Here is an 18184-nt window from a genome sequence, read left to right as displayed (position 1 = left end):
ACTGCCTACTCATTTTGGTTGGTAGAGCTCTGCACTCTGTTACGTTGATTTCTTGTTTATTTGCTATTTTGTTTGCTAGCTTGTGTTTTAACAGAGGGAGAATGTGATGAAATATGAAGAAGAATATCCGGTTGTGGGATGGTATTGAGAAGTGTAGGAAATGTAGGTAGGAGGAAGGAATGAAATTTATAGAAGTAGAAGTGTAGGAAATATAAAGGAATGCTGTGTAGGAAGGAGGAGAGTGTTGGCTTCGTTTCTGTATTCTGTGAGCAGACCCTTGAGTAAGGTATGAAGAGGAATACTAGATGATTATTTGCTTGCTTATAGATTAGTGGTAAATGCTATTATATTCATTCTCTGTAGTTCTAACAGTCTCTTTTAATTTGTGTTTTTGGGTATGTGGAGATAGATTTAAATAAAGCCTTATATCTGGAAACGATGTCTCGACTTGATTTCATAACAGTGACGCACACGTTTTCTCTGCTGCGAAGAGCGTTCCTATTGTGTCTGTGCAATGCTGAACCTGGTCTCTCCATCATGTCATGTCACATGGAAAAGAGGGTGCCAAGAGCCAAAGGGAAAATGAGGAATTGTAGAGATAACGGTAGGTACACCGTATCTGGGCAATGGGTCATGGAGACTTGGCTTCCATGGCTACATGCTTCATTCTTCTTGTAATGGGGGTACGTCTGACGCAAACACAAGTGTTAACACAACGCAAGCATGACAAGACAATCAGTTGAAGCTGTCAATAATTTCTCCAACAAAACAAGACATGCAAAATCTACCATGTACCATGTACAGACTGTATCTACACTGTACCCATATATACTGTATGCCCTCCGTGTGCCAACAGTCCATTTGCGCATGAGTTATAAAAGCAGCAGCAAGCAAAGTTCCTTGGTTAGAGTTGTGCACAGTGGTGGTTGGATCACAATGCAGGGACAATAATTGGTTGTTGAAACTGAACAAAATGCATCGAGATAAACCACAACTAATTAGTAATGTGCTTAGAAACCCAGCAGGAGAGAAAAACAGACGAGATGCTTTCTATTTACAACAACAACATCATTATTGTGAAGATGCATTTTTAACAATAATATCATGTTTCTCTGCAATAAATAAGAGTTAGCATTCAAACATTCACCCATATATTCAATTTAACTACCCAGACCCCTAACATGGGTAGAATTCGAGTTTCCAGCATCGTGAGGAAGTGCACGGCCCACACAACTTCCAGACGTTTCCAGCATCATGAAGAAGTGCACGGCCCACACAATTTCCAGATGTTTCCAGCATCATGAAGTTTGCGGCCCAAACAATTTCCAGATGTTTCCAGCATCATGAGTACGTTTGCGGCCCACACAGTTTCCAGAGAGTTTCCAGACCTGCTTCGTTGCAGATGGATTACCTGCAGATTGGCCTGGTTTTGTGGAGCAATGCATGGATACAGGAGTCTGGAGTTCAGTTGCTATATTGGATTGAGCCAATCGAAATGACAGACATTGCTGTCGGTCTTCTTGAAGCCTGCCAATGACGTTCCATTGTGCACCACTTAATTTTCATCCTCAACTCTCCATGAGTTTTTGGTGTTTCACGGCAAGGAACTGGCAATAAAAACTGATTTGTGCCCGTGGCTGCTCAGGCACCCTGAACACATCATGCACACAGCCTCTGTTGGCCTCAGGTTTTTGCAAAGCATGATTCTGCTCCATTCTTTTATCATCAATAAGGCCTTTTGGCCCTGTACGTAGGTTCTGGCATCACATGTCAGAGGTGGTATCACCTGCAGGGGCCTCGGATGGTGAGGTGTTCAGCTTGCTTTCTAAACTTGAATGGATTTCCTCTCTTCTCACATCATGATAGCCCTGTGGAGAGGATTCAAACAAGGACAATTAGTGGAATTATAATAACAAACCAACACAAAACAAATACCAATGCTTAAAGGTAAACACAATGGAGAATTACTATATCTGAACTTCATAAAAACGTTTTTTTTACTTTCCATTATAGTATTAACAAGTCTAACAGCAGCGTAGCCGGACTTGTTTGATACTTAATGCATTAAAATAATGAAAGTATTAAAAAATAATTTGATTTCAGGCAAAGACAGCCGGTTTGTGAATGACTTGGGGGAAAAAACAGTGCATGGCAAACGATGATCCAATAAATCCCACATTCCTGCGCCACCTTCAGTCAAATGTCAGGTATTGACAATAGGTTCGTGAAGGACTTGGACAAAAAACGTACCCAGTGTGAATGTTGCTATATCCAGTCAATGGTGAAACTGCAAATGGGGAATCCGCGAATGTTACGGATGGAAGCCCTTACATCATTTCCTCATTGTGCTTTAAACTCAATATCTCTACATTTTCATTCCAAACAGGATCATTCATCATTCCAATCACAAATTAATACTACAGTATAAATATATCAAAATATAATGTTAAATCAGGATTATATTGAGATATTATCAAACCACCGAACAGTCGTCATCTGTTCACTTCCGGATTCGGGAGCAAGGGCCGTGTCGATCACATTTCAAAATCATAATTGTATTGAGGAATTTCTGAAATCTCCTTCCTACCTTACGACATGTGTTGGGACACCAAAACGTTCCACAGAAGGTCATTTTATTTCGTTTTAATAAAATATGCAACTGTACTGGTTACTAAAGGTGTCCCCCTGTCATGTGACCAGATCCTCAGCTCTGATTGGTGAACATTTGTGGTGACATACAGACAGACAAACGCTGTTCTGGAAGGCATTGTCCTACTTAGTTATTTATGACTAATACATTGATGTAATAATAATCTTGTTCGTCCATTCATCCATGACCGTGAATAACGCTCCTGTGTACCAATTGGTTGGAGAGCTAGCCTGACTCCACCCACAATTGGAACCTGAAAAATCATATGGCCGATATGTTAGTGCTATGCGAAGCCAAATGCATCATTGGAGATGTCATATTCACAATGGCCATAACCTCCCGAGAAGTTTTCCCTTCAGTGTAAAACACCCAAAGCGACCACTAAAGGGATCATCAAATATTGAAAGGTTGGATCCGAAAGGCGTCACGGGACTTGTGAAGCCCATGGTATGTACAGGACTCAGGCTTCAGTCATTAACCCTTAGATGCGTTCATGGGTCATGTTGAATGAATGAATAAATGAATGAATGAATGATAGTTTTAAGGCCATTTTCCCCGCTAGAACGGGGGTTAGCCTTGCGGGCCCCATGACAATCATGGTTCCCTGTTTGAGGCAATGTTTTTTTTTATGGCCGGATGCCCTTCCCGACGTCAACCCTTAGTCGCCTTTTACGATGTGCAAGGATACGGTGTACCTATTCTAAATCGGGGTACACACCGGGATCATTCATCCCAGCAAGCTGGTACTCAATTTGCTGACCTCGGAAGGATGACAGGCTGAGTCAACCCCCTGGCGTTAATTCAGCGATCGACCACGATTCAAAGCCAGGATCCTAGGATCCCAAGCCAGCACCCTAACCGCTAAGCCAACACCAGGACTCTGGAATGAAGTGAAAGGCCCGGAATGATTTTGGTTTTGCAATAACTTTGCTATAAAAAGGTTTATATCCTTTCATGAATGCTTCAATATGAAGTTTACTAAATGGTTCTGTGTTTGTGTTGTTTTTTTATATTTCAGGATTTTGGTATTTTGTTTACAAAAAAAAGTCACATTAACGCATTCATGGGTCATATTAACCCGGGACCAGTATGATTGTTTGTTTCGCTATAACATTGTTATAAAAACGTTTTAATGCATGAACTTTTATATATGCTTCGAATAAAGGGTTGTACATGTTCCTGTGTGTGTTTTAAAAAAAAATTCCCTTCAGAATCACAGGAAAAAATATTTTAAAATGTAATAATACTCCCATTAATCCTTAATCTCTGCTCTTGGTGTTTGCCCCTTCTCTCTGCTGTTTTTGTTCTGTAGCATTCTGATCCATACAGTTTCTAGCTCTTCAACGAGCCTTGACCTTGTATACAAATAAATAAATAACTAAAATCAGTTACTATGGAGATTTACAATATCACACATTTGCCTAAAACAGAGTTTATCAACCTTTTTGCCTCCGCAGCCCCCATGTGTCCAATAAAACATTCCAGGGACCCCCAGGGCTAGGCCTAGATAAGATACCTCTCCCTTTTTTGCTACAATGATAACAAAAGTGCTTGCTTTCAAAAAAATCTTTATTAAACGAAAAGTGATTGCTGTTGCTTGTATTCCTGCACTGAATGATAGCTTTTAGTAATCCAACAAACAGAACTTAACTTTATAAACTTAACAGATTTTGTTAATTTAAGTTTCCTGAGAGTGCGGTTAACCTTCCTGTTATGCATGATACTGTGGAAGTGTAACTCAGTGTAACTTATTGATTGGCACTGGTAACTCATTGATTAAGACTGGTAACGAAGCAGATAGACGATTTCGTAAATGAATGCCAAGAATGTGCACGAACATGGTAATCTCTTGTCCACCTGGTCACAGCCCCAGGCTGGAGCACCCCCCTATCGTTTGGTAAATGGAACTCGCAGCAGGAGGGGAGCGAGCTGGTGCCAGGACTCGGTGCATGCATGACCTCGGGGCATTAGCGGAGAAGGGATTAGCGCGACAAGGCCCATAAAAACCAGAGCAAACTATGAGTCAGGAGACTTGTCACCAGAAGCTCTGACCTACGGAACGGAACGGAACCCTGTGAACAGCGCTGAGAGAGAGCACTCATCCTCAGAAGCCCTGCACAACGGAATGAACGCGTACCACGAGTTCGGCGCTGCAGCTGAACAAGAAGGACTATGCGGATAGAGTTAACCTGGTCCATTGAGTTAAACGATATTATTTGGTAATGGAATGAAGTGAATAACCAGTTAATAATAAAGTCATGACCTTTTGTAAAACCTGTTTCCGACCATTGGCGTCTTGAGTCTCACTCACCACTTCCACTACAATATGGAGGCACCGCTGAGATCAATTGGACACATACAAGACCTTTAAAGGTGAGTGTGTCTTGTTTTTGTCCAGTATGATTTACGAACTTGGGAATAGTTATGTTGTATATACATGGAGGATTTGGTGTGTGGGCTTCTCCACGCACAATTGGTGCAGGAGAGCCCTCAGAAGGAAGATACAGATGAGACCTTTTGGCTCCGGTGATGTGCTCGCGACACAGAGATCCATTTGAGTTGGTCTAGGGTGCTGGGTAGTGGATCACAAAGAACCATTGCTGAGCTGGTACTCCCGGGTGCTGTGGCTACTACCCAAAGAACCATTTTTTGTATGATTAAGATGTAACGATTTTAACGATCGTCCGAGGTAACGTCCTACGAAATGTCTGCTCGTTCTTTTTCCTTTGAGTCGTAATCCTGTTGAAATCTCATTTACAAAAGCGGAGGTTAGTACGCCGGGGAATGATCGAGGTCCTTGATGGCAAATCAGGAATAGTGAATAAGCGGACAAAATCCAAGGATGGAACGTTTTAAATGATTCTATTATTCGTGAGCTTGCGAGGATATGTACATTATACGCTGGGTATTAAAAGCCTTACTCTGGTCTGCAGGCAAATCGGCTCATGAAGTGCACCATGAGGCGATTTGTTTGCCGGTTCGGTAAGGTTCGGTAAGGTCCGTACACGTGTACAATCGTGTACACCCGTTTTAAATAAATAATTTTTTTTCAGTTTTCCCGCCATGTCTAAAACTCGTTTGATCAACAAATAAATTCATGACAGACAACCCCATCTCATACCGGTCCAGAATTATTATGAAAGATGGCGATTGGATGAAAATTGCATCAAATTTTGTCCAGGTCCATCACTAAGCCTTTGAGACATGCTTCACGGTTGAATGAAAGACAATAATTAAGTGCTTTTGTGGAAAAGCAATGGCAAACCACCCAATGTCACAGGGTCACCACTTTCATGAGCTCAGAGAAATAATACTTCCAAATTCCACTCTGATGGCTCAATGGAAATCGGCAGCAGAATGAAAATCAACAGACAATGGAACAGCTAGCGATGAGTGTTTGTGAGTAACAACCACCCTCTGGTCGAGGCTCATAGGAAAAGTGATACTTATTGATTCGGCACGCTTACAATAGATATTAATGGCGAAGGTTGTGGTTGGTTCGATTTTGCGAAATGAACGTTCTTTGAACAAGTTAAATGGAAAAATAATGAAAAAGTATATAATTGTTTACTCTCTGAAACTGGGTATTGTATAGAACTCTGGGTATAGTTCTCAAATCACTCTGGGTTGTGCCTTGAAGAATGAATTGGAGTTGTGACAAGGTATAGACAGATGGGAGGTTGCGATGCTGGTACTGTGGATTCTATGAGACAAAGTACAGACAAATTTTGTTTCACTTCTAAAAAGATTTGTGGACAAAAGTGGGTGTAAGGATGTAAGGATGTAAGGATGTAACGATGTGAGGTAATATTGAGTTATGGAATTAATTGCTTTCAACAATGCAAAGGGTGACAAGATATGGGATTTTAATGGGATTTTAATGGGATAAATATAGAAGATGTTTGTTTTTGTCAAGAGAAAGTGACAATTGGCTGAGAAGTCACAGAGGCCGGGTTTTGGGCCTTTGACAGCAGAGAAATTGTGTTTTGACAGCAAAAGACTTCCAAATAATGGTTGTGGCAAACAGTGACTTCTGGGATGACAGGGGTGTGGGGTATTTGGCATCGCCAGACTAGCTTATTGGTTTAGGAATGTTTAGAGGTCATTGCAATGTGATAATTACTTGTGATCATTTGTGAAATTTCATGAACAGATATGTGAAATGGATGTAATTTGAGTGAGTATGAGAAAATTTGGTGCGGGATTCGTGGAATGTACAAGGCCGGACATGATCAATGGGAATTCAATCGAACTAATTGACTGATATGTAAATCCAATTTCAAATTTCAAGTAAAATCGAATGAAAATTAAGGATTTTTGTTCGTTGTTGCAACGTTGTGCTCCAACGTTTTGGGAACATTCAAATGTTGGGTTTTGCTAACGTTTCCACAACGTCGCCACAACGTTTCACTTTCGTTGTTGCAACGTTTTGCTCCAACGTTTTGGGAACATTCAAATGTTGGGTTTTGCTAACGTTTCCACAACGTCGCCACAACGTTTCACTTTCGTTGTTGCAACGTTTTGCTCCAACGTTTTGGGAACATTCAAATGTTGGGTTTTGCTAACGTTCCCACAACGTCGCTACAACGTTTCACTTTCGTTGTTGCAACGTTTTGCTCCAACGTTTTGGGGACACTCAAATGTTAAGTAAATCGGATAAGAATTCACGAGTTATTTAATTATTAGCGATTAAGGAAGTACTTATTTAATTAATTACATTTCGTATTACATTACAGTTAATTACATTACAGTAATTACCTGAGGTAATTACAGTAATTACAGTTCCGGTAATTACAGTAATTACAGTAATCATTACAGTAATTGCAGTAATCTTATTACAGTAATTACATTACATTAACTCAGGCACCTTTTGAGTAAGGAAGCTGATATTTGGACATGACACTGACCAAGTGATGTGGCTGTCAAGGAAAATTTTGATTTATTGATTAATCATTTAATAAATTAACTCGTTGATTTATAAATGACTTATTTAATTAAAATTCCTCAGAGATACATCTTCGGATGAGATACTTGCAGATTGGTTATGCTATGAGCCAATTGATTAAGGAAAATATTTTGTGATGGCCATATTGGCAATTTCGTGGCCATATTCGTGGCAACTCAGTTAGTGCCACTGCACCTTTAAAATGCATCCCTGCGTTCATTTTTCGATCGATTGAGTTGAAATTTTGAACAATCGGATCTGGACTGTCGTTGTTAACGACTCTAGCACGCACTCGTCCAATCAGGATGGAGCGGTATGGTCCCCGGATCATCACTGCCCGCAGTTTTTAATTGGTTTTACTTTTTCTCTTGGTCATATAATTTTGAAGACATGCATGTCATGATATAGGAAATGTTTGTTCTGTTGAACGGAATAAATGTTGTTTATTTGTGTGGGTGTGTATTTTTTGTGTATTTTGGATATATTTTCACGACTAATTCCAGTTAACATCCTGCAAAATTTGCTCGTTTTCTGGCCGAGTCGAAATTGCGTTGAGTTCCTATGGCATGCGCCATTAAAAGCGCTGTGTAATGGTTGAGCTCCCTTTATTTCGTTTTGGTCATGCGGATGAGCAGACAAAGTGACGAATGCTGCGGCTGGAGCAGTAGAAGCGATGTTTTTTTAAATTGAAATGATGTAATTTAATTAAACGTGGTAGGTGGGCAACACCGCAAAGCATACCTCTTTTAAGGTGTGTTCAAACCCATGAACATTTCAGCAATCAATACGATGCTGAAATGATGTAATTTAATTCAACGTGGTAGGTGGGCAACACCGCAAAGCATACCTCTTTTAAGGTGTGTTCAAACCCATGAACATTTCAGCAATCAATACGATGCTGAAATGATGTAATTTAATTAAACGTGGTAGGTGGGCAACACCGCAAAGCATACCTCTTTTAAGGTGTGTTCAAACCCATGAACATTTCAGCAATCAATACAATGCTGAAATGATGTAATTTAATTCAACGTGGTAGGTGGGCAACACCGCAAAGCATACCTCTTTTAAGGTGTGTTCAAACCCATGAACATTTCAGCAATCAATACAATGCTGAAACAATGTAAGTTAATTTAATGAGTAATTTAATGAGTAATTTAATGAGTAATTTAATGAGTAATTTAATGTGTAATTTAATTGTGTAATATGGTCGACCTTGGGTTTGTTTGGGTTTTGTTGTTTATTTTTGTGGGTGTGTATTTTTGTGTATTTTGGATATATTTTCACGACTAATTCCAGTTAACATCCTGCAAAATTTGCTCGTTTTCTGGCCGAGTCGAAATTGCATTGAGTTCCTATGGCATGCGCCATTAAAAGCGCTGTGTAATGGTTGAGCTTCCTTTATTTCGTTTTGGTCACGCGGTTGAGCAGACAAAATGACGAATGCTGCGGCTGCAGCAGTGGAAGCGATTTTTGAATTGTTCAATGATTATTCGATATTGTTATGACTTATTGTCAATAGGTATACTAAGTGGCCATGAGGTAGCCTGTTGCTATGTACAGTCTTATTCTATTGTTGATTATACCACATAGCTGTGGTGATAAAGGAAATGTTCGTTTTAAATAGATGATGGTGATAGGACCATGACTATAAAATCATGATGATTATTATGAATGATATCATAGGGTTCAAATGCAGAATGATTGCATGAACTTGGGAAAGAACTTTCAAGCCCTATGGGATAAATTGGGTGTTACAAGCGATGGACTTTCAAAATTTAGCATGATTGAAGGAATTTTACAGTCTTATTTCAGGAGTTTTACGAAATTTATATTGCCAAGAGATTTTGGGTACTATTAAAAGAAAAATGATGAGATATTTTTCCCAATGAACTTTAATATCTGCCATCCATTTTGGCTGTCTCACGAATGAAGGATGAGTTGCCTTTAGTGGTTGCAAAGAAAATTTGTGGAGACCAGGCAAAATGGGGAAATATGTCAGATATGACCCTAGGACAGGATGGTGATTCATCAATTGACATGAGGTATGAACCAGAGGTGACGACCGATGAGATTCGATCTCAGTCAATGGATGGACCTGTCCTGACATCATTGGGGAAAGGGCTTATGCAAGGAGTCATCCAAAATGATTAATTTGATTTATTGATGAATATTGATGAATTAATTGAAATTGAATAATTGATTGAATTGTTGATTGATTGAATCTAATTGATTGAATTTAATTGAATAAATTTAACTGGATAAATTGAATTGAATAAATTTAATTGAATATATTGATCGTTTGATTGATGAAAATGCGGTCTCAAGAAAGAAGCTTTGATATCTTTGTGAGATATTATCAATGTGAAGACAACCTTGGAAAATTGAGCAAGGTGGTGAGTTTATATATATAGATATATATGTGCGGTTACCATTGTATGATTTCCCCTTCAACAGAGCGGACACCTGAGGATTCACCCATTTCATACTGACCCTCTGGCTCATCTGCAAATACTGATCTGTGAGATTGGATTGTGCAAAAGCCACAGGTGAGAGAGATTCTCTGGAAATCACCGGTTGAACAGGTGGAGAGATCCTTCCTGGAGGTACGAGAGAAGCTTTAGAGGAACAAACTACAACACATCCAACGCTACTTTGATAAAAGGCAAAATGAGAAATGGAGCCTGCAAGAATACACAAGGACAACCAGAGATTCCACAAAAAGGTACTTGTACACATCATATGTACGACCGTTATGGTGCCGAAGCTATAAGGCAGGTCGAGAATTGGTATTTGTGGACAAAGGGACATGATGAGGAGTTTCCAAGAGAGGGTACATTTGAGCGAAGTCGATTGGAAAGATTGGAACAAAGATTGAAAGCCAGAGAGAGACAGAATCTAACGGTAGACTGGCTTGCATTCCATCTTTGGGATGGTGAATCCAGACAACGGGAACAGCAAGAACGGATAACGGATCTAGAACTTAAAATAAAAAGGATACAGGATACAGTGGAGGAGACAAATGCACAACTGCCCTCGAAATTAGGAATGAAAGTGACAGTTGTCCCATCTGATTTCCAGTTGTCTCCCCAAAAAGGACGGTACAGAGAATTTTTCGTGTTTCAGGAGATAACGAGAGATTGCAGTGGCAACTCAGGGATGTAGAGATGCAGCCCAGCAATACAAGTGCACAGGTGCACAGACCAGGCAACGACAGAAACCGGTGTTTCAAGTGTGGACGGATGGGACATTGGAAAAGAGGATGTCCGTATACCAAAAGGAAGACAAGTTCATAGGGTAAACTAAGATCAAGGGTACCAGTGCTGACCGATACCTCAGACAATGATTAGGCCTTCATTGCGGCAGGTCCCAAATGACGATTGACCTCAACAGATTAGATTACTGGACAAACATGAATAACTGTCGATGATTCTTGTGTCTGAAAAGGTTTTCGGAGCAAGAATTATTCATTTTTTCTTTTGCTTGTAAGCAAATTAGTAATTAATTGATCAAATGCCGAAATTGGATCTTTTATGTTGGGCACAAAATTTTAAATTTACAAAAGTTGGAACAATTGCTTTGCAAATTTTTGAAACCAAGTGACAAGAGTCACATGATGATCAGGTGGGAATTTCGGACTAGTGTTCCGCATGATTGATAGGTCAGTGGTCGACTGACATGCAAATGGATGTGTAGTCAAATTTGGATAAATTATGGTGGGAACTGAAAGGGTAATTTCAATGTGACATCATAGGGGTTTTCTAAAAAATAAACTTTTTGGTCCATTTGCGTATTAGCATTTATAAAATTGAAGGACAAATTTTATGAAAATGAAATAAAACTGACACTCAACCTGATCTGTAAATAATGGTTCCAACGCAAACAAATATGCATAATGCATGCGTGTGTGTGTGTTTTGTGTATCAATGTTTGTGTTTGTTGTTTTTGTTTTTGTGTATCAATCTTACAAGATTGTTGACACCGACAGTGTGCCTTGTCTGAAAAATAGATAGTTCCATGGGGAAGGGATCGCATATCGAGAGAATTCATAAAAATAAAAAAAAATAAAAAAAATAGAAATATAATTTGATTATGAAAATTATCACTTTTGTCAAGGGAGATGGAGAATAAAGATTTGATTTGCTGAGTTATGAGCAGCTATTCATTAATAGTAAAAATTGGGAGTAATCTTGGGATTCCATTGTGATCGAATTTTTATGAGAATCAAAGCTATTTATGGATATGAGCTTCATTAAAATGTGGGAGTACAAAATTAGCCAAATTTTGGAGAGGTCTTACACTGACTTCCCAGAGTACTCTGCTCATGGATTTTTATATATATAAACTTTAATTTTATCAGCATATAAATTGTGCTGTATGTATGGATGTGGTTTAGGCATAGATGATATGGGAAAATAGTAAAGAAAATTTTGCTGGTTTGAACTATTGTGGGTTTTCAGTTCTGGAGTTCAAACAAAGTCACTGGTTAACAGATAAGAAAGGATAGTAAATAAATTATTCGATGCTGGGCAAATTAAGTACGATATTACTAAGACTTATGAGAGCTATTGTTCTTCCTTACAGCAGTGGAAAATTATTGGAAAAAATTAGATCCAACATAATGAATCTATAAAAGAATGTGATAGAGATAATATCCTCAATTTGTACTAATTATTTGATTGTGGGTAAAGGAATTAATTTATCGTAGTGGATTGTTAACAGCAGCCTGAAAATGTCCTGAGAGTGTGCATCCATGTAATCAGAAATCCCAGATTTGTTTTTACAAACAACATTTTGGTAGAGGTCTTGTGTGGACGAGCACTTCCTTGGTAGATAAAGAACGGTACTGCATGCTGGCAGCCACTTTTGCGGCCAGCTAGGCCAAACAAATTGAGAGGAAATTGTAGTTAAATACGTAAGTTACACATGGCTATTTGTAAAAAGGAAATTTGTTGAGATGGGAAACATTTTTCGAAGGTTTATTAAAGTGTTATAATATGACATGTGGCAAGGCAAACTATTGGATGGGAAAATTAGATCTGGCTATAGAATAAATTTATTGACCCCTTGAAGTTAATTCTTCGAATCATTGTTTCACTGGCATTTTTTGTTCAAATTGGAAATAGTTTGGTAGAGCTTTGGTTAAAACCTTTGGTTGCGGTATCTTGGAACGAAATGATAAACCATAGGAGATTGATAAGAATAGAAACAAATATGGACCCAAAATAGAAAGTTGGATTCATGCCTCTCATTGCAAGCAAGCACATGGGGCTAAGGTGGACGATCCCACAGAAAATGAGGCTGCACCTAGCAGCCCAGCAGAACATTCAGTGGCAGATAAATGATAGTCGTGATTTACAGTCATTTGAATTACATTTTAACACCCCTTGCATTGATAAACATTACATTTTCAACATGTGATATTCCTACTTGGGATAGTGACATTTATTTGCCTACATGACATACAATTACCTGCTGATATTAATACAACATGAGTGAAAAATGTATCACAACTACACTCATGATCAGGGGATTGAGTTCAACCCCGGGAGATAGGGGGATAAGGGTAAGACAAATAATCTGATTTATGTTACATATTAAGGGATTTTCTTTATTTACCTTTTAGGAAGCTTGTTAGTTTGGTATATAATGTTGAATGTCATCGACATATAATTATGTCATAGGTATGAATATATACAAGGAGTAGCAAACTTGTTTGTTGGGTTAGTAGTTATATTGGCAATTGTTTTAGTGGTGGCTTGCTTGAAAGCCTTAGTGACGGTGTGTTTGAATAAGGTAACTGTTACGTGGTCCCCTCGGTGACTACCTGGTCTCGGTGACCCCCGGACCGTGAGAGGAACTTCGCCAGAAAGTTGTATCACATATGCGCTTTCGCCACGCAATTCATATGAATTCCACCCAAGAGAAAACTGAGTTTCAATGATATATTTCAAGGGTAATGATACCATACAATTTCAATGCTACAATCAAGGATATTTTCCCCGAGCAATCAACAACAAACAACCATCAACAATTCACAATCCACAATCAATCCCCTAGATGATTAAGATGGCCATCTTATATATGTGTGTCCCCTTTTGTACTCACGACCCCCTTTTGGTCTCTGTCCCTCACAATGTCTCTGGGCCCCTCCTGACCAAGATTATGGTCGGCGTCGCCGCACTCGGGCAGTTGAACGAACCCCGGGTGGACGTGTTTCCACCGGGCATGTATCGTACCGGGAACCCCGGCTGCAGCCCCCCTCGTGGCCACGCGAAGCGGGTACGGTAAAGCAAGCAAAAGCCACACGCCGCTTGCAACGCGTGTTAGGCCCCAACGTGCGACCCGTACGCGTCTTTGTAGACGGTGCCGTGAACGGTGCCAGACGCTGGGTCGGTGCACGGCCCCACGGCAACTTGACGTCTCCACCGGGTAGGTACACATCCCGGTAACTCCTCTCGCCAGACGGGCTTGGGAACGCCGCTTTTCCACGCGGCGCAAGATCGATCCCACCTTTCGTCGGAGCGGGGCGAGGAAGAAGAATCCTCGTCGCTTCTCTTCCTCGTGTCTTTTCTTCTTCCGTTTCCGGTCTCTTTTTCAGAAGGGCTCCTGACCCTCCAACCACAACAACCCTTAATCGACTACACATTGATAAGCAAAGACCTGAATAGGAATTCACATACATTCCCATAAATATGTAACACTCCCCCCCTTCAAGAAAGAAAGTTTGAACCCAGCGAAAACTTTCTTTGCCGGCCAACTTGGATAAACCAACCAGATAACTCAACCCCCCCCACATTATCAGTTCCCCCCGGGCACAGTTATCACTTAAAAATAAAGCAACCAAAATTTCACCACAACCCCCCCAGATAAACTCACTCTGGACTAAGCACCAGCAACGACATTGTCCCTGCCCTTTACATGTTCAATTTCCCGTTGGACTCCTGCCAAGCCAAACTCCATCTCATGACCCTCTGACTTTGACTGTCAGTTTCTTGTGAATGAAGGTTAAGGGGTTGATCAAAGATCCAAAGTTAAGCAACTTGATAGCACTTTTTCCGGGAGGCCAAGCCGAGTATTCACTACATGGATGCCTTTAGGAATGTGGAGTTCACGGTTAGTCCGTGCAGGAAAGTTCTCTACATGGGCGCCTTGAGGAACGTGGAGTTCACGGTTAGTCCGTGCATGAAAGTTCACTACATGGACGCCTTTAGGAATGGCGTTCACGGTTAATCCGTGTAGGAATCTTGGCTCGGCGGCTCCGCCGCATTCAGTGCTTCAACTTCTCAGAACTTCCCTAATAATTATGGTGGGACCGCTTGTCCCTGTAGTCCCATGAATAGCGGTCTCCTTCTCGGCCACTACTTTGACAATCCTTCCTTCGGGAGCTGCCGTAACTCAGGGAGCCTCCATAATAATATTGATTGCGGCCACCACCAAAACTACCGCCCAGTTGTCCTCTCCTGTAGACCTCTCGACGCCTACGAAATGCCTTCCCTACTGTTATGGTCCGACCCTCCAAATCCTTGCCATTCCAATTCTTCTCTGCCTCTCTGGCGTCTTTTGTGCTTGCAAACGTGACAAAGCCGAACCCTCTTGACTGTTGCGTTTCCCTGTCTCTTACCAACCGCACTTCCACCAGCGGCCCATATCTGTTGAAGACAGAGGTCAGAACTTCTTCCTCTGTTTTGAAGTTCAGTCCCCCTACAAATAACTTGGTACTTTTGTCGCCATCCCGAGCTGGTGTGGTGTTATTTTCCCTGCTGGGCTCTTTACCAACCCTCAGGTTACCATAAACTTGACCCCCGGCCAAATCATTCCCGATAACCACAGATACACCCTCTACAGGAAGCGTGGCTTGTAAACCGACGGTGACCGGTCCTGACACCAAATCGGACTCCAAATTGATGACATGAAGTGGAGCACTAACACCGCCCCCGATCCCCTGTAAACGAACACTATCCCCCGTTGCCGTCTCCTCGGACCATGGCAAAATGCCTTCAAGCATTAAAGATTGATGTGCTCCTGTGTCCCTCAATATCCTAACCGGTCTCCGGTTAGTCGAGGCTCCATCCAGTGACACAAACCCCTCTGAAATAAATGGTTGGTAACCCTTTTGATGGCGATTTCTCACAATGGCCATTGCATTTGGAGTCGTAATAGTCGGACTCCGCTCTGGGTCTTCCCTTTTCATGCGGTAACAACTGGACATCAAGTGTCCAGGTTTCTTGCAAAAAGCGCAAGTAGGCCCGGAGGAAAAACTCGTGGTCTGCCTCGGGCCCCCCGAAATATAAGTTGGTCTTGGGCCCGCATCCCTCTGATTTCGAACAGGTGGGGTATCCGCGCTGTCCCCATAATCCTCTCGAGGCCGCCGCCATGTATGGTCGTTCTCTGCACCTGTTGTTCCCCACCTCCCCTGCGGAGATCTAGGCGAGGAGTTAGGTTCGTGGACCCCTATTCGGTGGGTTAAGGCATAATCATCTGCCATGGTGGCTGCGTCCCACAACTTTGGTACTTTCTTTTCCTGCAGGTACACTTTGATGTCCTCGTGGACACACTGCTGAAATTCCTCCACCAGGATCAAGTCACGCAAGGTTTCGAAGTCTTTCCCGACTCCTTTTGACTCACACCACCGATCAAACATGTTTTCTTTCACTCTGGCAAACTCCACATGGGTCTCACTCTCCCTCTTCCTGGCATTCCTGAATTTTTGCCTGTAAGCTTCCGGAACCAACTCATAGGCTTTGAGGATGTGCTTCTTCAGTACCTCATAATCTGCACATTGGTCCATTGGTAGCGCCGAATAAATCTCTTGAGCTTTTCCCACCAGCACACTTTGCACTAGTATGGTCCAGGCCTCCTCCGGCCAGTTTAATTGTCGAGCCACTTTCTGAAAGTGTGGAAAAAATTTCGCGACTTCCTTTTCACTGAACGGTGGAACCAGTCTCACATGTCTGCCCACATCCCAGGTTTTCTGGTTAGGTGTCGACCCCGTCAGCAAGGGTGGTACCTCTCCCCGTTCTCTCATTAACTCCAGCTCCTTGAATTTAATTTCCTGCTGAAGCTCCATGTCACGTTCCTTTAATTCCCTTTCCGCTTTTCTCTCCTCTGCTTCGAGGTCCCTTGCAGCTCTCCTCTCCTCTGCTTTTCTCCCTTCTAACCTTTCCTGGAGTTCTCGTTCCACTCTCCTTTCCTCTGCTTGTTTCTCTTCTCTCCTCTCTTCTGCTTTCCTTTCTTCTTCTGCTCTTTCCTTTTCTGCTTTCCTTTCTTCTTCTGCTCTTTCCTTTTCTGCTTTCCTTTCTTCTGCTGCTCTTTCCTTTTCTGCTTTCCTTTCTTCTTCTTTAATCCGTTCCTGGCTCCATAATTGCAACTCCAGTTTCCGGAGCTCAACGTCTTCTGGTTCTTCGGGTAGCCACTGCCAGGCTAACTCGTCCCATGTTCCTAATCCCACTATAGACTGTATCACCGTGGTCTGCAACTCTGCCTTCCTCAAATTAGTTCGGACCTCCAAGTTAAAATGTTTGGCCAATTTCAAGTGGTCCGCTTTTAGTAACGCTCGGAACTGTGCCTCACTAGGTGTTACCGCAAAGTTCTGTGCAACAAACGCCATGGTGACTATCGTTAACACTTGTTAACCTTCACCCAAGACTTTACGACAATTTCTCAAAAATTTACCAATTAATAATTAATTAATAAATTTTAATTAATAAAATTATTATTTTATTATGTTATACAATTTTAAATCCCGGACGAGCCCCCAATTCTGTTACGTGGTCCCCTCGGTGACTACCTGGTCTCGGTGACCCCCGGACCGTGAGAGGAACTTCGCCAGAAAGTTGTATCACATATGCGCTTTCGCCACGCAATCCATATGAATTCCACCCAAGAGAAAACTGAGTTTCAATGATATATTTCAAGGGTAATGATACCATACAATTTCAATGCTACAATCAAGGATATTTTCCCCGAGCAATCAACAACAAACAACCATCAACAATTCACAATCCACAATCAATCCCCTAGATGATTAAGATGGCCATCTTATATATGTGTGTCCCCTTTTGTACTCACGACCCCCTTTTGGTCTCTGTCCCTCACAATGTCTCTGGGCCCCTCCTGACCAAGATGATGGTCGGCGTCGCCGCACTCGGGCGGTTGAACGAACCCCGGGTGGACGTGTTTCCACCGGGCATGTATCGTACCGGGAACCCCGGCTGCAGCCCCCCTCGTGGCCACGCGAAGCGGGTACGGTAAAGCAAGCAAAAGCCACACGCCGCTTGCAACGCGTGTTAGGCCCCAACGTGCGACCCGTACGCGTCTTTGTAGACGGTGCCGCGAACGGTGCCAGACGCTGGGTCGGTGCACGGCCCCATGGCAACTTGACGTCTCCACCGGGTAGGTACACGTCCCGGTAACTCCTCTCGCCAGACGGGCTTGGGAACGCCGCTTTTCCACGCGGCGCAAGATCGATCCCACCTTTCGTCGGAGCGGGGCGAGGAAGAAGAATCCTCGTCGCTTCTCTTCCTCGTGTCTTTTCTTCTTCCGTTTCCGGTCTCTTTTTCAGAAGGGCTCCTGACCCTCCAACCACAACA

At 41.9% G+C, this 18184-nt stretch overlaps 1 protein-coding gene across 1 annotated transcript in view; it reads right to left on the bottom strand.

Moving 5' to 3' along the window:
* Positions 1 to 215: 215 nt before the first annotated feature.
* The window catches only part of LOC137438283 (semaphorin-5A-like), a 109224-nt gene continuing 91255 nt past the window's right edge, over positions 216 to 18184 (bottom strand). The window contains exon 8 of the mRNA XM_068133414.2: positions 216 to 1868. Coding sequence (XP_067989515.2) covers positions 1764 to 1868 — 105 coding nt within the window. The 3' untranslated portion in view covers positions 216 to 1763. The remainder of the gene's footprint in view (positions 1869 to 18184) is intronic.

This window comes from Myxine glutinosa, chromosome 12 (genome assembly GCF_964187855.1).
Source record: "Myxine glutinosa chromosome 12, kmMyxGlut1.1, whole genome shotgun sequence".
NCBI classification, from domain to species: Eukaryota; Metazoa; Chordata; class Myxini; order Myxiniformes; family Myxinidae; genus Myxine; species Myxine glutinosa.
This window is presented reverse-complemented; position numbering and strand designations above follow the sequence as displayed.